This window comes from Heloderma suspectum, chromosome 5 (assembly GCF_057233095.1).
Source record: "Heloderma suspectum isolate Gila_16-S chromosome 5, 16-S_ref, whole genome shotgun sequence".
NCBI lineage: Eukaryota > Metazoa > Chordata > Lepidosauria > Squamata > Helodermatidae > Heloderma > Heloderma suspectum.
In genome coordinates, this window is record NC_139462.1 from 142,802,846 (window position 1) to 142,826,183 (window position 23,338).

The 23,338-nt window shown below is 46.3% G+C and overlaps 1 protein-coding gene across 1 annotated transcript in view; it reads right to left on the reverse strand.

Annotated features, from left to right (window-relative positions):
* LOC146344594 (ATP-binding cassette sub-family A member 13-like) overlaps positions 1 to 23,338 on the reverse strand; it is a 262,433-nt gene that overhangs the window by 61,439 nt on the left and 177,656 nt on the right. The window contains exons 27-30 of the mRNA XM_084857720.1: positions 18,943 to 19,099; positions 16,297 to 16,550; positions 13,501 to 13,690; positions 11,571 to 11,680 (exon numbers count right to left, since the gene is read on the reverse strand). Of these exons, the coding sequence (XP_084713846.1) occupies positions 11,571 to 11,680; positions 13,501 to 13,690; positions 16,297 to 16,550; positions 18,943 to 19,099 (711 nt within the window). The remainder of the gene's footprint in view (positions 1 to 11,570; positions 11,681 to 13,500; positions 13,691 to 16,296; positions 16,551 to 18,942; positions 19,100 to 23,338) is intronic.

The window sequence follows — 23,338 nt, forward strand, 5'->3', positions numbered from 1 at the left end:
TAATGAGCCACGATGGGCAAGGATCAAGTAAGCAGGTGGTCGGCCTTACAGATGAAAGCACCTTGTCCACTTCATCAGGAGGAAGAAGCTGGAACCGATCCCACAAAACCGGTTTGCCACAGACCGCCTCTTGCTCACTAACCGTATCCACAGCATGCAGAGGAACACACCTAATCTGATCAATTTTATCTGCAAAGTGCCTTGCCAAGGCCTCACAGGAGGCCTTAGAATGCTCCAGTGGTTCTGGAGCCACAGGACCGACCAGGCTCCGGACCACTTGGAACAGCCCCCTGGGACAGCACTCTGCAGACACAATGGAGGCAGCATATTCCTTTTTTGCTGCCTTCACCGCCACGTGATAGGCTGAAGATACAGCTCTAGCCCGTGTCTGATCGTCTTTGGAGCGAGACTTCCGCCACCGGCGCTCTAGCCGTCTCACCTCCTGTTTCAGAGCTCGTAACCGCGGATTGAACCATGGTGCAGTCCGAGCCCTGTTCAGGGGGAGAGGGCGTTTCGGAGCCACCTGATCTAATGCCCCAGTGATTGCGGCATTCCAGCCACCCACCAGGGTCTCGACCGAGTGGCCATTGGCGTGCCCCAGGGAATCCCCAAGCGCATTCAGGAATCCATTTGGATCCATAAGACGCCTGGGGCGGACCATTTTAATGGGTCCTCCACCCCTGCGGAGGGGTTGTGGAACCGAGAAGTCCAACGTCACCAGATAGTGATCTGACCATGACAAGGGGGTGGTGGATATACCCCCGACTTCCAGATCACTCCCCGCTTCTCCAGAAACAAACACAAGGTCTAGTGCATGACCGGCTACATGGGTGGGCCCAGTTAGAATATGGCGCAGCTCCCAGGAGGCCATGGTCTCCATGAAGTCCCAAGGTGCTCCTGTGAGGATGGCCTCTGAATGTACGTTGAAGTCCCCCAACACCAATAAGTTAGGGGACTGTACACGCACATCAGAGACCACCTCCAGCACCTCGGCCAGGGAGTCAGTCGTGCAGCGGGGTGGATGGTACATGAGCAGAATCCCCAGACTGCCCTTCGGGCCCAACCTCCAGTACATGCACTCAGCAACCTTGGTCTCCCGGAGAGGGGGCCTGGTGAAGACCAAGGACTCTTGGTAGATAACAGCCACTCCCCCTCCCCGATCCTCAGCCCTCGGCTGCTGTGCATACGAAAATCCAGCTGGACACATGGCTGCAAGGGTTGGAGCAGCAGCCTCGGCCAGCCAGGTCTCCGTAATACATGCCAGGTCTGCACCCTCATCCAGAATCATGTCATGGATGAGGGAGGTTTCCTGAGTAACAGACCTGGCATTGCAGAGCAGCAAATGAAGGCCAGAAGATGGGGTCACGCCTCCCCCAGCCATCCTTTGGCTCTGGACAGGCCCGGAGCAGGGGACAGATATTACACATCTCTCCCTTGTTCCCCTTACCTGGCATGGCCTGCCCCTAGCGCTCCACCAGCACCTGCCACCCAGCCTCAGTATGTTCTGGCCCCCAACACTCCCCCCACTGCCTCCATCAGGTGGACACATGCCCCCTCGCTCCCGCCTATCAGGCAGGCTGCCCACCCCTAAAAACGCAACAAAATCCCCCAGAAAAACAAACAAACAAAAAAACAATTAAAAATCCCCTTAAAAATAATGCCAGGCCAGAGTCCACAGGGAAGGCCTGGTGGTGGTGGCGGCAGCAGCAGGCACGGCAGCAGCAGGCACGGCAGCAGCAGGCATGCCTCTTCCCCGGTGGTGGTGGCCTCTCCTGCAGGCCCTGGCTCTGGCTCATTTGTGGCTTTGTGAATGGTCACAAAGCCACAAATGGTGTCCCGATCTTAACACCAGTGCTGGTTCAGCAGCACCCAATGGAGAGGGGCTGTAGCTCAGCAGCAGAACACATGCTTTGCACACAGAAGGTCCCAGGTTCAATCCCTGGCATCTCCAGGGAGGACTGGAAAAACTCCTGCCTGAAACTGTGGAGAGCTGCTGCTGCCAGTCAGTATTGACACCACTGGACTAAATGGACCAATGGCCTGACTCAGTATAAGGTAGCTTCCTATATTCCACTTCTGCTTCTTCCCACTCCGAAGCTCTACTGATTTCCTGGAAACAGATGACTGGGGGATCTGGATGCAGGGCCAGCTCTCCCATGAGGCGAGGTGAATCCCCTGCCTCAGGTGGCAGATCCCGCCCGCTCACCAGCAGTCCCGAAGCTGCCGTTGCCATGTGCCTCTCAAAGTGAGACATAGGGTGGGCGGGTGCTCTGGAGAGCCCTGCTGGCCACTCTCTTGCTGTGGCAAAGCAAAGGCCATGGCGAGACAGCATCCAGAGCAGTTCTCTACAGGGCCCGCTCAGCCAGAATGCCTCAGTCTGAGGGGTCCTTCATCAGAGTGAGGCACTGGTGCTGAAGTGACCCTGGAGACTGCCTATCCTGTGCCACCTCCCTGCCAATGCCTTACTCTGAAAAAGGACCCCTCAAAGTGAGGTACTGAGGAGAAGGTAGGTGACAGCTGCTGCAGCTGGCAGAGCAGCTTGAGTTCCCATCCCCCCCCCAGCAGTGACGTTGCCATATCCCCCCACCTGAGGCAGTAGGAAGTCCTGCACCAGCCCTGTCAGGATACCACATCCTAAGCGTCATTATTGCAATCCTGGAGCTAAGCATTGACCTATACTTACTTTTTGTTTTGTTTTTTAAGGAAAGTGGCACTATATGGCATAAATAGCAAATTATCAGAATGCTTTGGCATTCTAGTTGACTTGACAGAACCACTGCTACAACCCTGTTGTGCTGGGTTGCGCGCTCACACGTGCATGTGTGTGTGTGTGTGTGTGTGTGAGAGAGAGAGAGAGAGAGAGAGAGAGAGAGAGATTGGAGGGGGGAGCATTGCATTATTACAACCAGGTGTAAGCCACCTTGAGAATCATTTGATTGAAATGGGCATACGTCTTAAAAACAAATGGATAACAAAGCAGATTTCTAGGTTCAATGCACCTTGATGCTTACGCTACTCACAAGAATAACACCTGACCAGAGACTGAACCAACCTGCAGGGAACTTACAATGGAAGTTGAAATGCTCATATAAAAATGAATATGCAACAGGGTGTCAGCAGCGTGTCAAACCCGCACGCTGTTCAGAGGCGCAGCCGGAGGGAGACCCCCTCCCTGCTCACATTCCTGAGAGTGACAGTGACCCTCGCAGGGAGAGGGAGGGACAACTGCAGCTTCTGGATGCGGGGCGCTGGCACAGGGACAAGCGGGAGATGGCGGGCGCCGAGAGGAGGCGCTCAACCCACTTGGTGCGATGACAACAGCTGTGCCCCGACGCCCCACGGGAAAGGGGTGGACTCTCTCCTCCTAGCCCTTACATTCAGAGGCTTCCTGCCCTTTCCCTCCAAATGGAGACCAACTGATTCCCTAATGCTAGAACCCCCTGGTAGGCAGCTCTCTTAAGTTTCCCTCTTAGGCTCAGGCAATTAGCATCTGTAAACGTCATTAGGTTGAATGGAAATAAAGCCTTGGAAAAGAGCCCTATTGTCTGCGCGTTGATTCTGGCTACTTGAGGATTTCAGAAAGCAGCAAGGGCACTCCTGACATATAGACTCACATCCTAATGTTAATGTGAAGCAGAAGAATTCACCTTGGTACACAAACCTTGACAAATTTCTCACCATCCTTATGGTGGATAATTGCCCATTTTGGAGTCAGTGCCAATAGCAACCAAAATAGAGTGTTGCTTGATATCATCAGAACTGATGTGCATGTAAATTATCAACACTTCCTCCTGTACCTTGGAAACCAACTTCCCCCTATACCTTGTCATTTGTTTTATTATTGACTCTGCAATTCATCTCAGTCCTGTAATTTTTACTGGGCAGCAATGATGGCGGAAAGCAAAAACAGCAAGATATATGGCACATGGAGTGGCTTTAGCGAAGAGATAATTTCAGATCATTAGTGGAAAAAATGAAATATAAATGGACAGACCACAAAAGCAATTAGAAATTTCTTTGTGCTCATAGCTGTGGATTACATCCGCAGCACGCTTATAGGCAATTAGTATTGTATTTAAAAAATCAAGGTTAAAAACATAATTAATGTTACTCCTGCGTAGTTAGAATTAAACTAATTACACCAATATATACAGCTTAACACTGGCCATCTCAGCCACTCTGATTAGGCAAATGTATTCTGTTTGTAAATTTTAAAATTGCATTTCAAGTTATACATCAGGCTGAGTCAATGTAGCCAATTAGAAAAGTCCGTGTTTTAGGTACAGTAGAAGACAATAGCTTTCACCATATGCATTTGAACTTATGAACTTATGTTCATATGAAGCATAGATGCTTTCATAACCTGAAAACAATAGATATCATGAAAGTGGATTCCTTTTGCTTCAATCTCTCTTTCCCCAGGCCTACAGGGCGAATGGGCTAAAGGAAAGGAGTGTCAGGGTGGACACTGAGCCCATAGAATCCCAGAGTAGTTCTGATTCTGAGGAAGAGCAGTCGCTCCTGGGAGAGGAGCACGCTCCTCTTTCCCAGGGCCAACAGCTGACGGAGATTCCTCCCACCAGCATTCCTAGCTTAGATAGCAGTCCTGGGAGTGACAGAGCGTGGGAAGCAGACTTGATGGACGCGCGACGCCGACGCAGAGAGCGGCGCCAAATGGAGGGCACAGAAAGGAGGCGTAGTGCCTGGTTGGCGCGCAAACAACGGCTGTGCCCAGAGGATCCAAAGGGAAAAGGGGAGGGACTCTCCCTAGTCCTTAAGTTCAGGGGTCTGCCAGTAATTCCCTTTCAAACGGGGACCAACTGTTCCAACGTAGGGCATAGGTACTCTGCTGCTTATATCTAGTTGATAACAGTAGAGTTGTTAAGTTGTAAAAGAGGAATAAAGCTTTGAAAAGAATCCATTTGTCTGTGTCTGGACTTGGCTACTGGATTAGACTGAGAAAGGCCTCCAAGGAGCCCTTGACAAGGAGAAGGAGGCATACATCCAGACTAGGCCAGGGCTCTGGGCTTACCTGGGAAAAGGCCAAGGGATGTGCGGATTGTATAAAATCCATTCCATCTCTGTTTTGCAAATTGTCAGGTACCTTTCATTCCATCATCCACCCATCGGCAGAATCGGGGGGTTTTCAGCTTCCAAATTTGCGCAAATTTGTAATTGCACAAATGCACACGTGTGCAAATTAGCACATGCAAAAATGTGCACATTCCCCCAATATGTGCAAATTTCCCTAAAATGCACATTTTCATGCTTTAGCTTATGGGGAAATGAGCATTTTTGCCGAGGTTTTTTTTATTTTGCATATTTTTCTATGGGTGAAATTGGTGCAAAATTCAGGGAAGTTGGAAAAATGGTCCGCAAGCCCACGGACTCTGCCTGACAGGGAAGAAGCTGGTGTGCTGCAGAAGCCATGGGTCAGATTCACAAAAATCTGAACTCATTTGGTTCTGTTGTGGATTTCTCTGACATCCCTAAACAGGCCTAGGGTGCATGTTCTCCAACCCAGAGCTGCTGCCAAGGCCAACCCTGCCATGTAGAAGGGTGAAGCTGAAGTAAAAGAAAATAAATTCAACAGGGAATCTAACGAAGGATTAAACAAGCTGAAGGTAAAAAGGGAATATCAAACAAATGGACCAGAACTTAATTCAGTACCAAACAAATCTCCGTCAAATTTGTTTTTTCTACCTGATATGTATAAGGATGAATATTTAGATATTCATAGAATCAAAGTTGTAAGGGAGTTTGGAGATCATCTCGTCCAATCCCTTGCTCAACACTAGGGATGTACGAAACACCTACCTGGCTCCGTGCCGGCCAATCCGCGGTGGCGGGGAGGCGCTCTGTCCCTCCCCCCGGAATCCTGCCTGGCTGGCTCCGCTCCGCGGCCAAGCCACGGAGCCGCCAGCCAGCTCTGGCCGCCTGCAACTAAACATCCAGCCGCTGGGCAGCCCTGCAGGGACACAAATGGCGGCTGTCGTAGCCGCCACCATTTGTGTCCCTGTATTGAGTCATGATAGGCTACGTAAATATTTACGTAGCCTATCACGGCAGGGGGAAAAACCCCAGTGTATACAAATGGCAGTAGCCGCCGCCATTTGCGTACGCTGGGGTTTTTTTCCCCCCTGCCATGATAGGCTACGTAAATACTTACGCAGCCTATCATGGCGGGGGGGGGGGGGAAACCCAGCATACGCAAATGGTGGTAGCCACCGCCATTTGCGTATGCTGGGTTCCCCCCCCCCCCCGCCGTGATAGGCTACGTAAATACTTACGTAGCCTATCACGGCCTCTGCAGGGACGCAAATGGCATCCCTGCATTAGCTGTGATAGGCTATGTAAGTATTTACATAGCCTATCACGGCTATGAAGAGGAGGAAGCGAATGGTGGCCGCAGGACGGCCGCCATTTGCAAAGCAATGTGGACGGGAGCAGGTAAGTGCTCCGTTTTGTGCGCCTTTCGTGGGGTGGGGGCGGCGGGGACTTTGTCCGACGCGCCTTTCGTGGGGGGGCAGGGGCTTCGTTCCACGATGGATTTCGGGGGGCTGAATGCACTGGCATTCGGCCTCACCGAGATCCATCGTGGAATTCTCTGACATCCCTACTCAACACATGATCTGCAATGCAGGATCGAATGACAGCATCCCTGACACATGGCCATCCAGCTTCTGCTTAAACACATTCAGCAAAGGAGAGACCCCCACCTCCCAAGGCTGTCTGTTCCACTGACGAACAGATCTTATCATTAGGAAGTTTTGTCTAACTAAAATCTGCTTTCCTGAAATTTCATATCCATTGGTTCTGGTCCTGCCGTCTTCTCCAGGTTAAATATACCCAGCTGTTTGAACCGTTCCTCAGAGGACTTCATTTCCAGACCCCTCACCATCCTAGTCACCCTCTTCTGGACACTCTCCAGCTTATTTATGTTCTTCTTAAAATGTGGCACCTAGAACAGGCCACAGTACTCCAGATGATGCTTGACCAGTGCAAAATAGAGAAACTATTACTTCTCATGATCTGGACACTATGCTTCTGTTGATGCCGATTAAGATTGTATTAGCCTTTTTAGCAGCTGCGTCACACTACTGGCTTAAAACCAAGACACCTAGATTATTTTCACTTGCACTGATGCCAAGCCAGGGCTCCCCCATCCCATACTTGTGCCTTTGGTTCTTTGTACTTAGGTGCAGAACTTTATGTTTACCTTATTTATATTATTAGTAAATCATTCAATGCTAATAACAAGATGTATAGAATTAAAAAGAACAAGGAGGACACAACACTGTGGGAGTGTTTGCTGGTAATTATAAGACATTTGCTTGCTTTCTCCTAATGGGGTGTTATTACTTCATCTTTTAATTGTAACTATAATGTAATTGGAAAGGTTGTCACTTGCCAACAGCCTGAGGAGGAATTTGACTGGTTAAAAAGTCATCCATTGTCAGGCTGAGTCACGTGGTACGACTGAAAATTCAGTGAGATTCATTGAAATAATTGGGCAGGAAGCATTTGCAAAACATTATACTGCTGCGCTCATCCACTTCTCCAAATGGTGAGAAGTACCAAAGGCACAGCATTGGTTCCCTTTGGAAGGAGGCCACTGGAGGCATATTGGTGTTTTGTAATATTTGTGTTTATTTACAAGTATACTGGTTGAGCATCGTGAGAACATGAATTCAGCGCTCCAACAGACACTCCAAATGCTTTGAGCTTACAGAGCCCAAACTTAGCTCTCTGCGTCACTCTTTCTGTCGCTGTCTAAAACTGTAGTTTCTCTTCACAAAAAAACACGTAGCTCAAAATGTCTCTCGCTAGAAGTGGGGAATGTCTACTTCTTGATTTGTTTCAGATATTTCCTAGCCACTCAAAGAACTTCAAGAAAAATGGCCTAGCAATTAATTCCCATGGAATTACACTGCTAGGCTATTGAAACTCCTTTGTCAAATCCAAAGCTTTAGCCAGATATTGCTTCAGGACAACCAATACTTCAGGACAACCAGCGCAGATGTCACAGAAATCTGATAGGGAGCTCATAATAATAGCTTTGTGGACAATTAAAAGATATTAAAATAACAAAAGTTTGGGGATGAGGACACGTCTAGGAGAGTCATCAAAGGAGAGGGAAAGGGAAATGCATCATTTGCATAATCACAAGACTGGAGATCTGATGACACTCGCCAGGTGCCTCCCCGCCCCAAGCACTTCATCCCGCACATGGGAATTCTCTATGCATTGATTTCCCCTTCCAATGCAGCTTCTCATCCTACACAAACAGCCTTTTGGGGTACCCCAAAGATGATATAGGAAGGAAGGCTGAGAATGAACAACACCGATGTACGATACAGTATGATTTTCACAGGGCCCAAGTTTGCAGGATGACACAATCTTTGATCTGCCAAGCCAAATAAAGCCCGCCACCTGTATAATTTCTGACCTGCCCGGTGCTTGAATACCATTGCCAGTGAGGGCGCAGGTGAACAAATTGGCTGCAATGGTGAAGAGGAGGGTCAAGTCGAGTGGGTTCTTGTCAGTGGCCCCCTTGCTGGTGTTTGGGCCCTTGGCTTGTGCCTGACCATGCCTACCCTTGACACCCACACTGACCACTGCCCTTTTAAAGCAGTCTTGGGCAGGAAGCAAACCAGGAAGCTTACTGAGCCCTTTCTGGGATGGTACCGATGCCTAGAGGGCTGCATTCAGCCTGGTTTCTTGCAAGTTTTGCAGACTGCAAATCTGTTCACAGTTAGGTTGCCTAAGTAGCCGATGAGATTTCAGCCATCTGTGCCCCAAATTGCAGGTTATGTTTTGGGGTGGGAGGCTGCAACTTTAAGAACATAGCAGCCCAGTCATTTCAGCTTTCACAAAGAAGTTTTCCTAAACTTCTGACTGACTCTCCTGATATAACAGAACCTTCTGAGCTCACGTAGAATCCCCCAGGGAGTGGCTTGTACTGCATGGCAGATTAGAAGAACAGAAACATTTCCACGACTGAGTGAACATTCATGCTGGTTTTTTAGCCTCTAAAGTCTGGCTTCGATATGGTGGCTAAATAGCCAAGACATCCTCGTGTCCATTCCATTTCCAGCAATCTGCTTCCTGAAATTATATTATCAAAGAAACATCCACCGTTGTGTAAATACTATGGCACCCACCTACCCCTCGCACACACACACACACAGAGGTATACAGCCAGCATTTATGCATCAGATTCCCCATTGGCAGCATGACTTTTTAGATACTCTTTTTATTTATTTGAATTCCTATTTATTTAAAACCAGTGCCATTTAGTAGAGTGAACACACTCTTACCAGAGTTCCCAATCACACCAAGGCTTCTAAAGCCAAATGTGCATGCTCTTCTGACATGAAGCATGCTTGTGTGGGGACGTGGGGGTGGGGCTTGCATGCCCACCTCCCATCTTTAAGCCCCGCCAATGTTCACTGGCTAATAAGCACTCAACAGAGCGAGACAAAAGTAATACACTTTCTACTTAGCCTCACCGGGGTTATTTTGGGGTCCGCTCAGTGGACGCTATTGCCTCTGATTTTGGTGGGGCTGTGATTCCATTCTGGGTTTCAGTCAAAACCAGCCAGAACAATAAAGGAGCTATTGAAGATAGCTAAAGCCTGGGGGAGGGTGTTTGTTTTTTGGAAACAGAGTCCATGAGACTTTTAAATTTATTTCGTGACACTCCACCAGGGGTGAGTGATGTCTGAATGCATCACCGACAATTCCTCAGTGGAATTCCACAGCTGACTTCCTCTACTGTACAATATAGTATTTAGGGAAAAGAGAGACTGCACTCAGATCAAAGCAGGCATGATGAAAATGTCTCAAAAATGCTTGGTAACGTTTTATTGTAATCTTTGTTATTTATAACCTTATGATTGTAATCTTTATTATTTATCTCCCATGGATGAGCTTAGGTCAGCAAGCCAGGATTCTAGTGTTTCCACATAATCTGTTGCATAGAGGAACATGACAAGATCTAAATACAACTACTGTTTAATTATTTTTAAACTGCTATCAATAACTAGGCTAGGATGCTGGCCATATCGAAGTCCAGTTTGAAGAAATAACCTATATGGGGTCAAAATGTGATTCTTACTGATTTTAAGCCTATCCAGAAGCAAGCAGGACAAACCCCTGCATATCTACTCAAAAGTAAGCAGGACCGAATCACTCACCAGCATTTTCAAATAGCATCCCAAATAACAAGCCTCTCTATATCCACTCAGAGGTAAGTACGAGCAGCATGTCTACTCACAAGTAAGCAGAGCAAGCCTCTGCGTGTCCACTTAGATGTTAGTAGGACAAGCCTCTGAAGTAAGCCGGACTAAAGTACTCAGTAGCTTCTTCCCCAGGCCTGCTCCCTCTCCCCAGCAGGGAAAAGATCCTATTTCCGATCAGCTGCTGATTGGAGATAACAGCTATTCTCTGTGCCAGGGAATGGGGGCAGGGCCTGGCAAAGAAGCTGGCAGGCAGATGGGGAACCCCCACAAGCTACATCTGCCTCCTCCTGCTGGAGGTTCCCCATGCCTGCTCTAAGATGTAACAGCACTCCCCCTCTTCCGTGCTCCCTTGCAGGCAGCACAGAGAAGCCCCACGCTCCACACTCCAAAGAAGAGTGCGGAGGGGCCAAAATGGGGCGTTCTGGGGCGGAGAAGGCAGAAATGCCAGTATAGCACATCCAATGTGTCGTCCATCAGCCACCTCCCCCGCTCCGCCTTCCCGCGGCTAGACAGCTGAAATCGGCTGTCTAGCTACAAATGCAGGGTGGCTGAAGCATGGAGGGGACGATCCCCTTCATGCTTCTCCTGCTCTGCATTGGATAGGCGGTCGCCTCTGAGTTCGGAGGTGGACGTCTATCCCCATAGCTCTTAGACAGCTTACCCTGAAATTGCCAACAACACTGTCCAGGGAAACTTCAAAAACAAGAGTAAATTTAGAAGAGATCAGGATTTTGAGGGAAGGATATGAGCCCTATGAGAGCTTCGGCTATTAGGCAGTATAGATATGTAATGAATTAATTAATAAAATCTAGTTGTCTGCAAGACTCAGAATATGTACAAGCACAATTAGTAAATACCTAGGCACAACAAATGAAAATTGATTCTGTTCCTTTAAAAAAAGAATGCTTTATTCTCCTCTTCCTGTCTGCCACTCGCCCTCCTGGTTAACAAACAAACTGTGGGTTTCCAGGAAGACATTTTGTAACCACCAGTCCTGCATGTTGCTCATCGACCTTTTGATGTAGTATTGATTTAACTGTTTGTGACACCGCCTATGTGAGTGTTCATGTAATGAGATTTCTCGCCTCCTCCTATGCTATCACCACTGAACAACCATGCTCCCTATTAAGTGGACTGCCAGGATTAAATCATGTTCATCTCTAATCATCTGGCTTTTCAAATCTTTTTTTCACCCACTGACACATTGTGATAATAATTATGCAGCCTACAATTTGAATGTATGGAAGCATGCTGTTTCTTTTCTCAGTTTTGATTGTTAGTTTCATTGAGCAACACTATTTTGATCAAACTCTCTGGTTCATTTACCCTGTAGGAGTCCGGATAACAGCACGTCCTGCCGATGGAGTCTCATCTCCAGTCAACATCTTGAATGTGGTGCTTTTCCCTGCTCCATTCACTCCCAGGAGACCAAAGCACTAACAGGAATAAAGAAATATATGTAACCCATTATCTGGGCAGAACAGCATGTCTTGCATCACTTTCAGCACAAATTCTTCTAAATCTTGTTCCTATTTCTGAGTAAAATCCAACTTAAGTCCTACTTAGAGTAATCCCACTGAAATGAACTTAAGACATGGTTTGCCTAGACTTACAAAATCTGGTTTGTTTAAACCGTGGCCTGTTGTAACGTCTGACCCCAGAACTGTGGCTTATCCCTGGTTTCTTTGTGCTGCTGACCAGCCTAAAACAGAGGGGTCCAGCAAGAGCAGTCTGAAAATGAAACCATCCAGAAGACTGGCCAAATAGGCAGGAAGCAAACAAACCAGAAATTAGGAAAACAAGCTGTGGTTTGTTTGCTCGTCGGCAAAACAATTCATGGCTAAAGCAATAAAATATGGTTAACATAAACCATGGCTTAGTGTTATGTATGAAAGCAGCCAGTGTGTGTGTGTAGCTGTGGTAGCTCTAGAGAATGTGTGAGGAAGTCTCAGCAGTGCTGAGGAACCCACTGCCTCTCCCCAGTGAACCAAAACAACATGAAGGAGCTGGTATAAGAAATGTTTTTCAAATTTCCTACCCTCAGGAAACTCTGATTTCTGTGCCAAGATACCCCCTGCAAGTATGCTGAAGAATCATAGAAGGGTAGGGTTGGAAGGGGCCTACAAGGCCATCAAGTCCAACCCCCTCTCAATGCAGGAATCCAAGTCAGAGCATCCCTGACAGATGGCTGTCCAGCCTCATCTTGAACGTCTCCAGTGTGGGAGAGCCCACCACCTCCCCAATCCCCATGTGCTGCAGAGATTTCCAGATGTCGCTTGATCTGTCCAGGGTGACAGCCAGGTCATTTGGGCTGTTGCCTACACAGCTGCCCAGTCCAGGGGTATGTTGTTAATGGCAGACACACTGTCTCTCAGGCAGCTCGACTGCCATTACTCAACTTCTGATTGAGGACCCCTGGATAAAATGTTAAGGGAGTCAAGAGTTCTTCCAGTTGAAGGCCCATGATACAGGCTGTGGCAGGCTGATGAAAGGTGAGCAACAGCAGCATGGACATGTTTCTGAGGGCATGGGGGCAGCCATGGGGTTGGATCCAATGGTACCTTTCTGCTAGTAGAAGGGAAACTCCTGATGGAATAGAATTCCCCTCCCCCTGCAGCCCCCCCCCCCAGCCCCCAAATCTGCTCTGGAGTTTGGAGGCTCTCTGGAGCAGATTTTGGGGCACGCAGAGGGGTGGAGAGGATGGGGAAGTTCCATCGCACAAGCAGACTTCCACTTGCGCAAAGTTGGATCCAACCCCATGTCTTGTTCTTGCTGAGACAGTGTGCGTTCCTCCCAGGGGATGTTTTTGGCCACAACTGCAACATGTGTAGATGGAGCCATGCCATCTAGCCACGCCAGGTGGCTAATACCCATTTCAAGAAATAAGAATGCTCAAAGTCAGCCCTCAGGCCACCTTGTGACATTCTGTGACCGTAAGGATTCCAAAGCGGACGATGGTCTGATCCCCATGTTAGTCCAGGAGGTGAGGATCAGGTGAGTCTACTTAGGAATTCAGATTCACTGAATTCCTCCCCCATCCCTACACTCAACTTCTCTTGGCAGCCCAAAGGGGCACATCCAGCGTTTCAGGCTGTTTCAGTGTCAACATGTGGATGAAAATGTGCTTCTATGAGTTTGTCCTAAAAAATTAAAGATTTCTGATTTGGGGCAGTTTCGATAGATATTTATAGCCGCTCAAATACATACATTTCTTTTAAAGTAGGAGAAATAAAAATGCGGGGATAGGTAATGTTACCTCTCCTCTCTGTATCCCCAAGCTGATGTTTTTCACAGCAGTGTTCCTCTTGCTGAAACCCCAATACGTCTTCCTGAGATTGTACAGCAGAAGGATATCATTGCCCATTTTCCCTCCCGAAAGCCTTTTTCGCTCCAGCTCTACATCTGTGTCTTCTGAAGGGATGGCTGTGGTGCTGGTGATGTAGTCCCTAATGGTGGAAGGCAACCCAAAGTGAATGCCCAAATGGGTGACAGTGTGCAGTCAAATTTGGGCTATACTTCCATCTAGGGATGTACAAAAGTCACTTACCTTTTCGAAGGGTGACATTTGCGGTGGGGGGGAGGCGCTCCGTCCCTCCCCCCGAAATTCTCTCCGGCCGGCTCCGCTCCGCAGAGATTCTGCAGAGCCGCTGATCGGGGCCGCCCGCAGCCGGACATCCAGCCGCTGGGCAGCCTGCAGTGATGCAAATGGCGGCTGCCGTAGCCGCCGCCATTTGCGTCCCTGTATTTTGCCATGATAGGCTACGTAAATAATTACGTAGCCTATCACGGCAAAAAAAACAACAACAGAAGACGCAAATGGCGGCTGCTACGGCGGCTGCCATTTGCGTTCCCTTTTTTTTTTTTTTTTGCCATAATAGCCTATGTAAATATTTACATAGGCCAAAACGGCAAAAAAAAAGGGGAACGCAAATGGCGGCCGCTGTAGCCACCGCCATTTGCATTCCCTTAGTTAAGCCGTGATGGCTACGTAAATACTTACGTAGCCTATCATGGCTTCCACAGGGATGCAAATGGCATCCCTGCATTAGCCGTGATAGGCTACGTAAGTATTTATGTAGCCTATCACGGCTACATGGAAGAAGCGAATGCCGGCTGCAGACGCGGCCGCCATTCGCAAGTCAGCGCGGATGGCAGCAAGTAGGTGCTCCGTTCTGGGCCCATTTCACGGGGCGGGGGGGCTTCATTTCGCCACGGATTTTGGGGGGCCGAATGCACTGGTATTCAGCGTCACCGAGATCCATGGCGGAATTCTCTGACATCCCTACTTCCATCCATATACAATAGTTGGGCAGAGATGTGCAAATAAGAATGGAGAAAGCGAGAATAATAGGGTACCCATTACACAGTCTCCTAGGGACACCGATAAGGAAGTTATCCTAATTTAATTGAGCACGACAGGGAAGTTCTACTGTATTGACTTGGATGGCTTTGAAATGCAATTTGTCTATACATTTATCTATGGATGGGTGTTAAACATGACGGCTTCCAGGTTCCTAGGCATTATTCCTCTGTATGCCAGAAGCCATAAACCAGAAGAAGGAGGGTATTGCCCACATCCCTTGCTGTGGGCTTTCCAGAGATATCTGGCTAGCTACTTGGACAGGATGAGATGGAGCCTTGATCTGATCCACCAGCGCTCTTCTTACAGATGCCCTTCACTTAAATGAACACCATGCTCATGCACAGCTCCCATTGGTCCAGAGACACTGGAAACCAGATGAAATCAAGTTCCCAGAACTGTTGGATGCACCATGCATTGCTGGAGAATAATCTGGAGGATTCAAAGAATGCAATCTTGATCCATTTCAGAATGGTCCTGCTGTCTGCAAAGTCTTGGCTTGGTCCAAAATAGATCAATGAAGACTGAATTCTCCAAAACTGGGTTAAAATCCAGAGGCATGATTGGTGCAGGCATTGGTTTCATTTCAGTGCCAAGTTAAAACATGGCTTTTTATCAAACCTTTGAAGGCTAAATGCATTCCCTAGAGTAGCACATGGTTTAAACTGTTTTATTATTTTAGATTTTAAATTGGTATTAGCTTGCTTAACCGTTTAATATGTTTTTAGCTGTTTAAATAATACGTTGTTTTATACTGTGATTTTATCTGTATGCTGCCCTGAGATCCTAATGATATAGGGCGGGATATAAATGTTTTAAATAAATAAATAAATACATAAAAATAATTTGCGAAGTTCACTGCCATCTCAAGCTATGTTCCAACATAACATTGCCCACACAAAAGTTTGTGAGTTTTTGGTGGACAATCTGTATTTGAGAGCTTATGCATAAATTGTTGCATCCAACAATTCTGGGGACTTGATTTCTTCTGGTTTCCAGTGTCTCTGGACCAATGGAAGCTGTGCAAGAGCATGGGTGGCGTTCATTTACTACCCCAAATTTCCCAGGGACATGGAGAAAGTTCTGAAGATCCAGAGGCCCTGTGATCATCATGGATATGGTAAGAAAGAGCAACATACACACCTGCTCAGGAGTTCTAACAGTGTGCATAGTCTACAATCCCGCTCCATTAATATCAGTGAGATATTAATCATTTTGCTTATGAGAAGCGGTGGACTGCACTCTTAAGTTATGATATCACATTCTCTTTGAAGTAGTTTTAGTTCAGGAGTGGAATTAAAACCAGGGCATTTTCCTGATCCAAAACAAAAGTCTGTTTTCCCCAGGCCTTCTTAGCTTGTGTAAATTTCCTGAAAGTCTCTGGTGTCTCCATGTCTTATCTTCTATAAAAGGCTTTTGTCAACACTCTCAAAGAGGGCAAATAAACAGTGAGATTTAACATGCATCTGCTAAGTGGTTGAATATTAACACTAAAGAACGATAACATGCGCATTCTTTAACTAGTTTATATTCTCTTCTTGAGCTTTAGGTAGTTGTATAAACAGAATAATCAAACCAAATGCATGAGATTACTGGAACTAAATCTAATTATGATCCAGTAAAGAAAACCTCATGGAAAAAGAAACACATGTATTATGCAGAAAAATTCAATCATCATTAGAGCAGACAAACCTTGGTTTGGGGAGCAGGTCCCAATGCAACAGAACCCGCAGCAGCAGCAGCAGCGTGCCCTGCAAGGCCATCTCTGTGAAGATCCAGCCTAAGAAATTCATCTTGAAAGGAGTCACGTAAGAACTGATTCCAAACTTACTTGTCAGGTCAAACTTAATTTGGTTATAGGCAAGTTCTATTAGACCCTGGCCTAGACAAAATTGTGGGAAAACAATGAAGGCCCATTTGAGGATACTGTAGAGGTTCTGAAAGCTCTGTAAAGAATGGGGGGGGGGGAAGAGAGAGGATAGTTGTTAAGTCTCTTTCCATTACAAAATGACACAAAAAGATTTACAGCAACTAGACAAAAGCAGCCGCCGCACATCTGGGCCATATTCAAAGTGCTGGTTTTAACCTATAAAGCCCTTCAGGGCTTGGGACTCCAATATCTCAAAAATTGTCTCCCCCAATATGAATCCATAAGGTTGGCTTCAGAGGCCTTTCTTGTTGCGGCCCCTTCAAGAGAAGCTCAGGGGTAGAAGTTTAGGAATGGGCCTTTTCTATGATAGCCCCATGTTTATGGAATGCTCTCCTCAAGAAAGCTTGCCTGGCACTGACACTATCGTCTTTTCAGTGCCAGGTGAAGACATTCTTATTTTCCCAGGCATTTGGACTTTAGTTATGGCCCAATAGTTGTGGGCTGCCATTGCAGTGTTCATTCTAGGCAGGGGTGGGGAGTAGACTTTATGTATTATGGATGAACACTTTTCATATTGTATTGTTTTTCTGTTATGTTTTAATGGCATTTATTTTTATTTGTATTATTGTGCTGATTACAGTTTATATTGATTTTGGCTTTTTCTGTTACATTAATTATGGATTCCTCGTGTGTGTGTGTGTGTGTGTGTGTGTGTGTGACTTCAAGGCTACTTTTTGTGATGGGAACCAACACAAATTTCAGTCATCATCATCTCCTCGCATCTCCCTGGTATTGTCTAGTGTGACACAACGTCACCTTGCTCCAAGGACCCTCTCCTCCCATATGAAGCAGCCAATGAAGGGAAACTCCAGGTGTGATAATATCATCTCATGCTTTTTGTTTTACTAGATATTACCAAGGAGACATGTGACTCTCAGCAACAGCCACACTACCCTTGTAATTTCTAGTTCAGGGGTAGGGAACCTTTTTTCTGTCAGGAGCTGCATGTCAGCGATGGGCAGATCTGAGTCCAGGAGTGGGGAGGACCAGACCAAAAAGCAAGTGGGTCACTCATTTGCTCTTGTGTTAGACAGACTTCTGAAATTAGGCCGAGGGCCACGTGCCACCCTAGAGCTACAGGTAACCCTCCCCTGGCCTAGTTTGACCTTTATAGGCTTGAGCTAACCCCCCTATCAAAATATGATGTTTTAACAGCAGTCCAATAAGGGAAAATGAACGTAGCCGCTCACTGCACATAAACAGAAAGAATCTAATAGGAAATGAAAGTGGATCAAAACAGATTCAGTAGCCAAGTAGTAAACCATTATAAACAGATTTTGCACAGAACACATGGTGAGGTTCTGAAGAAATGTTGAAGATGCTGTGGGAGCGAAGACACTCCCCTTCCCCACTTGATTGGCCTTCTGCTTGTACAACAAATTGCTGTGATGTACATGCAGTATTAGTGTTTCCTTCCCAGATAATCTACAACTGGCCCAGGTCGCTCTGGGAGTTATTAATTTTTATTTTGAAAACAAATTAGGCCCTTTGTCCCTACAATTACACACCGGCAAATCACAAAAATTCTCGTGAAATACAATTTAAAGTAAAAAATTAAATACAAACAACAGAGAGAAAGAGAAAGAGAGTTGGAGCTTCTTTCTGGTAAGAACATGGGACTGTACAACCCCTGGTGCTCTTGACAGATCCACTACTGAATGTCTTCTGCTCGTAGATGGAGACATGGCAGGTCTTTATACCAGGTCTTAGATATAGCCAGTGTGGTGTAGTGGTTCAAGTGTCAGACTGGGAGCCAGAAGATCCGGGTTCTAGTCCCCACTCAGCCATGGAAGCTCACTGGGTGACTTTGGGCCAGTCACAGACTCTCAGCTCAACCCACCTCACAGGGTTGTTGTGAGGATAAAATGGAGAGGAGGAGGATTATGTATGCTGCCTTGGGTTCCTTGCTAGAGGAAAGGTGGCAGGATATAAATGCAATAAACAAACAAACAAACAAACAAAACAAAACTTGAAAAAAATTATGCCAACAATAACCTCCATTGAGATGTATGAGAACATTGTAACTAGCTAAGCTTTGCAAGGAAAAGAGATGTCACATTATTATACTCACAAATCCCACTACACACCTTAACAAACAAGTTTGTCATGTTTGACGATCTGTATTCCAAGATGTTTTGCATCACACGTTCTATATTCAATGGACCACGGCAACTCGCATTATGTGTCAAGAAAAAACTAATGGGCTAGAAAATGTCAATAGTTCAATTAAAGCTGGTTTTGTGTGCACTAAAATTCTCCACCCCCAAAAAAATAAATTGGGGAGATCCATTATAATTATTTTTAATGTTGGTAAAATGCATTTGTGTTTTTAAAAAATAAATAACGGATGTGAAAACATATAGAGGGGTTTCTAGAAGTGGCAGCTGAGCAAGGGATTTCATACTGACCTTTCCTTTAGAAATCACAGCTAACAAACGAGGAAGAAGGGTCACCAGCATAGTGCAAAGACCAGACACAAAATTTAAGGATATGTAGGAAACGAACGCAACGTCTGAACTGGAGAAGAACCGTGACATAAGGTACATCCACGGAAAAGTTGCGTAACTGAAACAAGACCAAGAAAGGAGTAAATGGATCCACTTTTTAGCGTTTATTCTTTCAAGAACTCTGTTGAGCAGGCATTCTGAGTGTCACTGCAGGGAAAAAGAACATATTGCATTGCCATTACACAATATTTATAGACCTTCCTAATTTTGTCATCTTCATTTCCCTACATGCAGTTTGCTGTGCTCTCGTACGTTTCCCATGTAGCTGTCTGTACTATGACAGATAAAGGAGAATTTGTTAACTTATCCATTTTCTAGTATGTACTTCTATATTCCTGCTACAAACTAGCTCACAATTGGGTTTTCTTGGAACAACCCCGCTTTACAGCCATTCAGCTCCAGTGAGCTATAGTAAAAGAAATTTGATGAGGAATAACCTTGGGCACAGAGCTGCCATTCGTTCTTATAGGTCACCCAGGGAACAAAAGGGATTATATTGTGCTGGAGCTGGACCCAAGAGCAGAGAAAATGAGGCCCAAGTGGAAGCTTAAACCTGCCACAGAAGACACATTACTACTATCAATTATCTAAAGGAAAAAGGTGTGTGATGTGGCACTTGCCACTGAAGCATCGAAGTGCGTCACTGAGATGCTGAAGGATTTCTGAGGCCAAAAGAATTTTAGGGCTGGTGATACACAGGAACAAGCCTGAAGCTCAATGTCCCACTGCCTCACCCACAAACTAGGGCCAGGGATGTCGGATAAATCCTCCACGAACCCCAATGAGGCCGGATTCTATTGAATCCGGGCCCCCTAAGTCCATGGAGGATCGGATCTCTTACCTCCGCCTCACCGCGAAGTCCTCGCCAGCCAGCTCCTGTCTGCCGCCAGCTCCAAAGCCCCAGCGATACGGCCGCCACTGCCATATCGCTGGCTGGACTGACAGACTGCAGATGTGAATGGCGTCCACTATGCCATTTGCGCCCCTGCTCTTTGACATGATAGGCTATTTACATAGCCTATCGCATGAAAAAACAGGGACGCAAATGGCGTATTTGCATCTCTGTTCCTTCACCCAATAGGCTACGTAAAGATTTATGTAGCCTATCATGTCAAAGAGCAGGGGTGCAAATGGGGTCCACTACACTGGACACCATTTGCGTCCACAATACATCAGTCCAGCCAGCAATACGGCAATGGCAGCCGTATCACTGGGGCTTCGGAGCCGGCCGGCGGCTCCGCGGAATCGCCACGGAGCAGAGCCAGCCAGCAAGGATTCCAGGGGGAGGGACAGATCACCTCCCCCCCGCACCCCCCCCCCACCAGAAAGGCAGGTAAGTAATTCGTAAATCCCTAACTAGGGCCCAGAAATGGATAGTGTGATTGGGGTGGCATCAAGCACAAATGTATCCATGCTGGCCCTAATTCATGCAAATGGTTTTATACAGGGTGGGCAGGGAAACATGTAAGCCTGAGGGGTGTGGTGGGGTGGTTAGAGGAGGTAGTCTCTTAGCCTGAGCTACCTGCAATATGGAGATTAAAAAATACTCCTCTCTACAAGGTTGTTGTAAGGCTTATGGCAAGATAATGGTAGTAAAATGCTTTGAGTCCTCTTAACAGCACAAACCTGTACATTTCTACTCAGAAGTAAGTCCCACTGAGTTCAATGGGACTTACAAATAAGTGTGTATAGGACTGCAGCCTAAACCACCATAACAATCCTACAATGATTTATTTATTTATTTTACGACATTTGTATACCCCGGAGCGGTGAATGTATGAGGTACAATAGTAAAAAAGTTACAAGATTAAAACACCATATTAAAATGATCAAAAAGAGAATGCCAATAAAAACTGTGGCTGGTCATTTAAGGAATGCTTCCTGGAACAGAACTGTTTTTAGGAGGCACCAGAAGCAATACAGTGTTGGTGCCAGCCTGACCTCCAGGGGCAGGGAGCTCCAAAGAAAGGGGGCCACCACCCTGAAGGCTGTTCTCCAGATGGAATCCAATGAGGCCATAGGTCCATGTGGAACCACCAGGAGCATGCTCCCTGATGTCCTCAGTGACCAGGCAGGTTGGTAACGGAGAAGGCGCTCTCTCAGACATCCTAGTCCCAAGTTGTTTAGGGGTTTGTACACTAGTACTAAACCTTAAACCTGGCCCTGTAGTGAATGGGCAGCCAGTGCAGTTCCCTCAGCAAAGGAGTTGCACGCTGAAAAGGGGCAGCTCCCGACAACAGCCGAGCTGCTGTGTTCTGCACTAGCTCCAGCTTCCAGAGCAGCCTTAAGAGCAGCCCCACGTAGAGCACGTTGCAGTGATGATGACGACAACGATGATGGCGATGGTGATGCTTGTTCTTGTTGTTGTCCCCCCCCCTTTGCTGTTTTCCTTCTTTAAAACTAAGATGAAATGCACAGCAGCTAAGAATGCATCACTTTAGACATCAATACATAAAGGCTAGTGCTATAAAAGCAAGCAAGCAAGCAAGGCCAGTAACCAAAGAGCTCATGTATGAACCTTAGATGTATTAAAACTGTCAACTATCTTGTTTGAATGAAATGAAGTTCAAGGGAAGCTTTTAGATGCAACTTTCAGAGGTGTTAAGGGTCTGGAGTAGTTTTTTTTAATGCTGTCGAAGAATAGTAACTCTGAGGTCTGCAATTCTGTGTTCAGGGAGATTAAAATTATCACCCACCTGATTCTTAGTGTTTTTGCTCTTTGTATCTGACTTGTGAGGACTGCAGCCTTGCCTTAAAGACATTTATCTAATGTAAATTGGTGATGGACATTTTATTATTATTATTATTATTATTATTATTATTATTAATTACATTTCCATACCATCCCATAGCCGAAGCTCATTTGTTTAATGAAATGAAATACACCATATTGGTAGACATGTAAGTATTAGTGATGGATCATACCACTGGGTCCACACACTGTATTACTTATGTTGAGTAAAGGGCACAGTTGACACTCAGGTTTGTTACAAAGTCTTGTGCCTTGTTGTGAAATAGGTGAGATATATACTTGTCACCAGTAAGGCGTAATTTCAGGTTAGGTGGTTTTCTATATGCCAGCTGTGGTCTGCCTCCTGTGGATCATTCTTGGGAAGAGCCTGTAGTTCCCTTACGATCCATTGCAACACCCTCAATTGTATGCTGTAGGTGATACTCAAGAGGTGTTGTGTCTTGTCACTTGTGTTATTTATGCTGAAGTAGTTATATTCTGAGTACTGAACTGGCCCTTGACATCTGGTAGTCAACCATGCTGAGGAGACATTAAGATCTGTTGGTCTCAATGCCTTCAATTGGCTCTCACAATCAAGGAGATTTGAACAAATGCAGCTGTGATGTAAGGCTCGGCTATGCACAACAGATCTTTTGATGTGGTCATGGTGGCAATTCTAGCATTGAGGTATGTGTATGATCAGTAGATTTCCTATCTAAGGAGTTCTGAAGGCAGCCCCCTGGTAACAAAACACTGGTAACAAAGAAATTAACATCAGAGGTGGAGTAAGAGATGTTCAGAACTGAAAGGTTGATGGAACTTCTTGAGTAACTCCTCCCCATGGGTCCAAATTTGTAGCATGTCATTACTTAAGGTACTTAGTGGGCCCTGAAAATAACTAGCCAGGAAATGTTGTTGTAATAATGTACAAGAACTTCTACCTGTTTCAAGCCACAAGGACAGGTACACTCAGAATGTGACCTATAACTGCCTTCTAACCTAGCTGGGAAGGAGTAGGATTGCGCTGATACCAGGAGCCTAGCGCCCGATTCTTTGGTCTCTTGGCACTGCACAACCAAGCAGTCTGAGAGAAGAAGAAGAAGAAGAACCCTTCCAACCCTATGATTCTAAGATGATGTTGAAGAAGAAGAAGAAGAAGAAGAAGAAGAAGAAGAAGAGGAGGAGGAGGAGGAGGAAGAGGAAGAAGAAGAAGAAGAAGAAGAAGAAGCAGCAGCAGCAGCAGCAGCAGCCCTGACTTTAAATATCACATTTTGTTTTATAGTGGAGCATAAAAGAACATCAGACTGATAGGCTGGAACGATCACCTGGATTACCCACCAGCATCAAAGAAGAATCTACATCACTCAAACATTCACAGGTTCTGAAGATTAACTTATATCAGGCCTGCACAATTTTCAACCTGCCAAATGCAACAGCAGCCATGTATGGCAGTCTGTAAGAGGTATGATAAACCTCCTGTCTCTGCTGTCTGCCTGAGGCTGCAAAAATGGGGGGGGGGGATTGTCAAGCACATTGCAGGCCATAATATGTGGCTGGCTGTTGGGC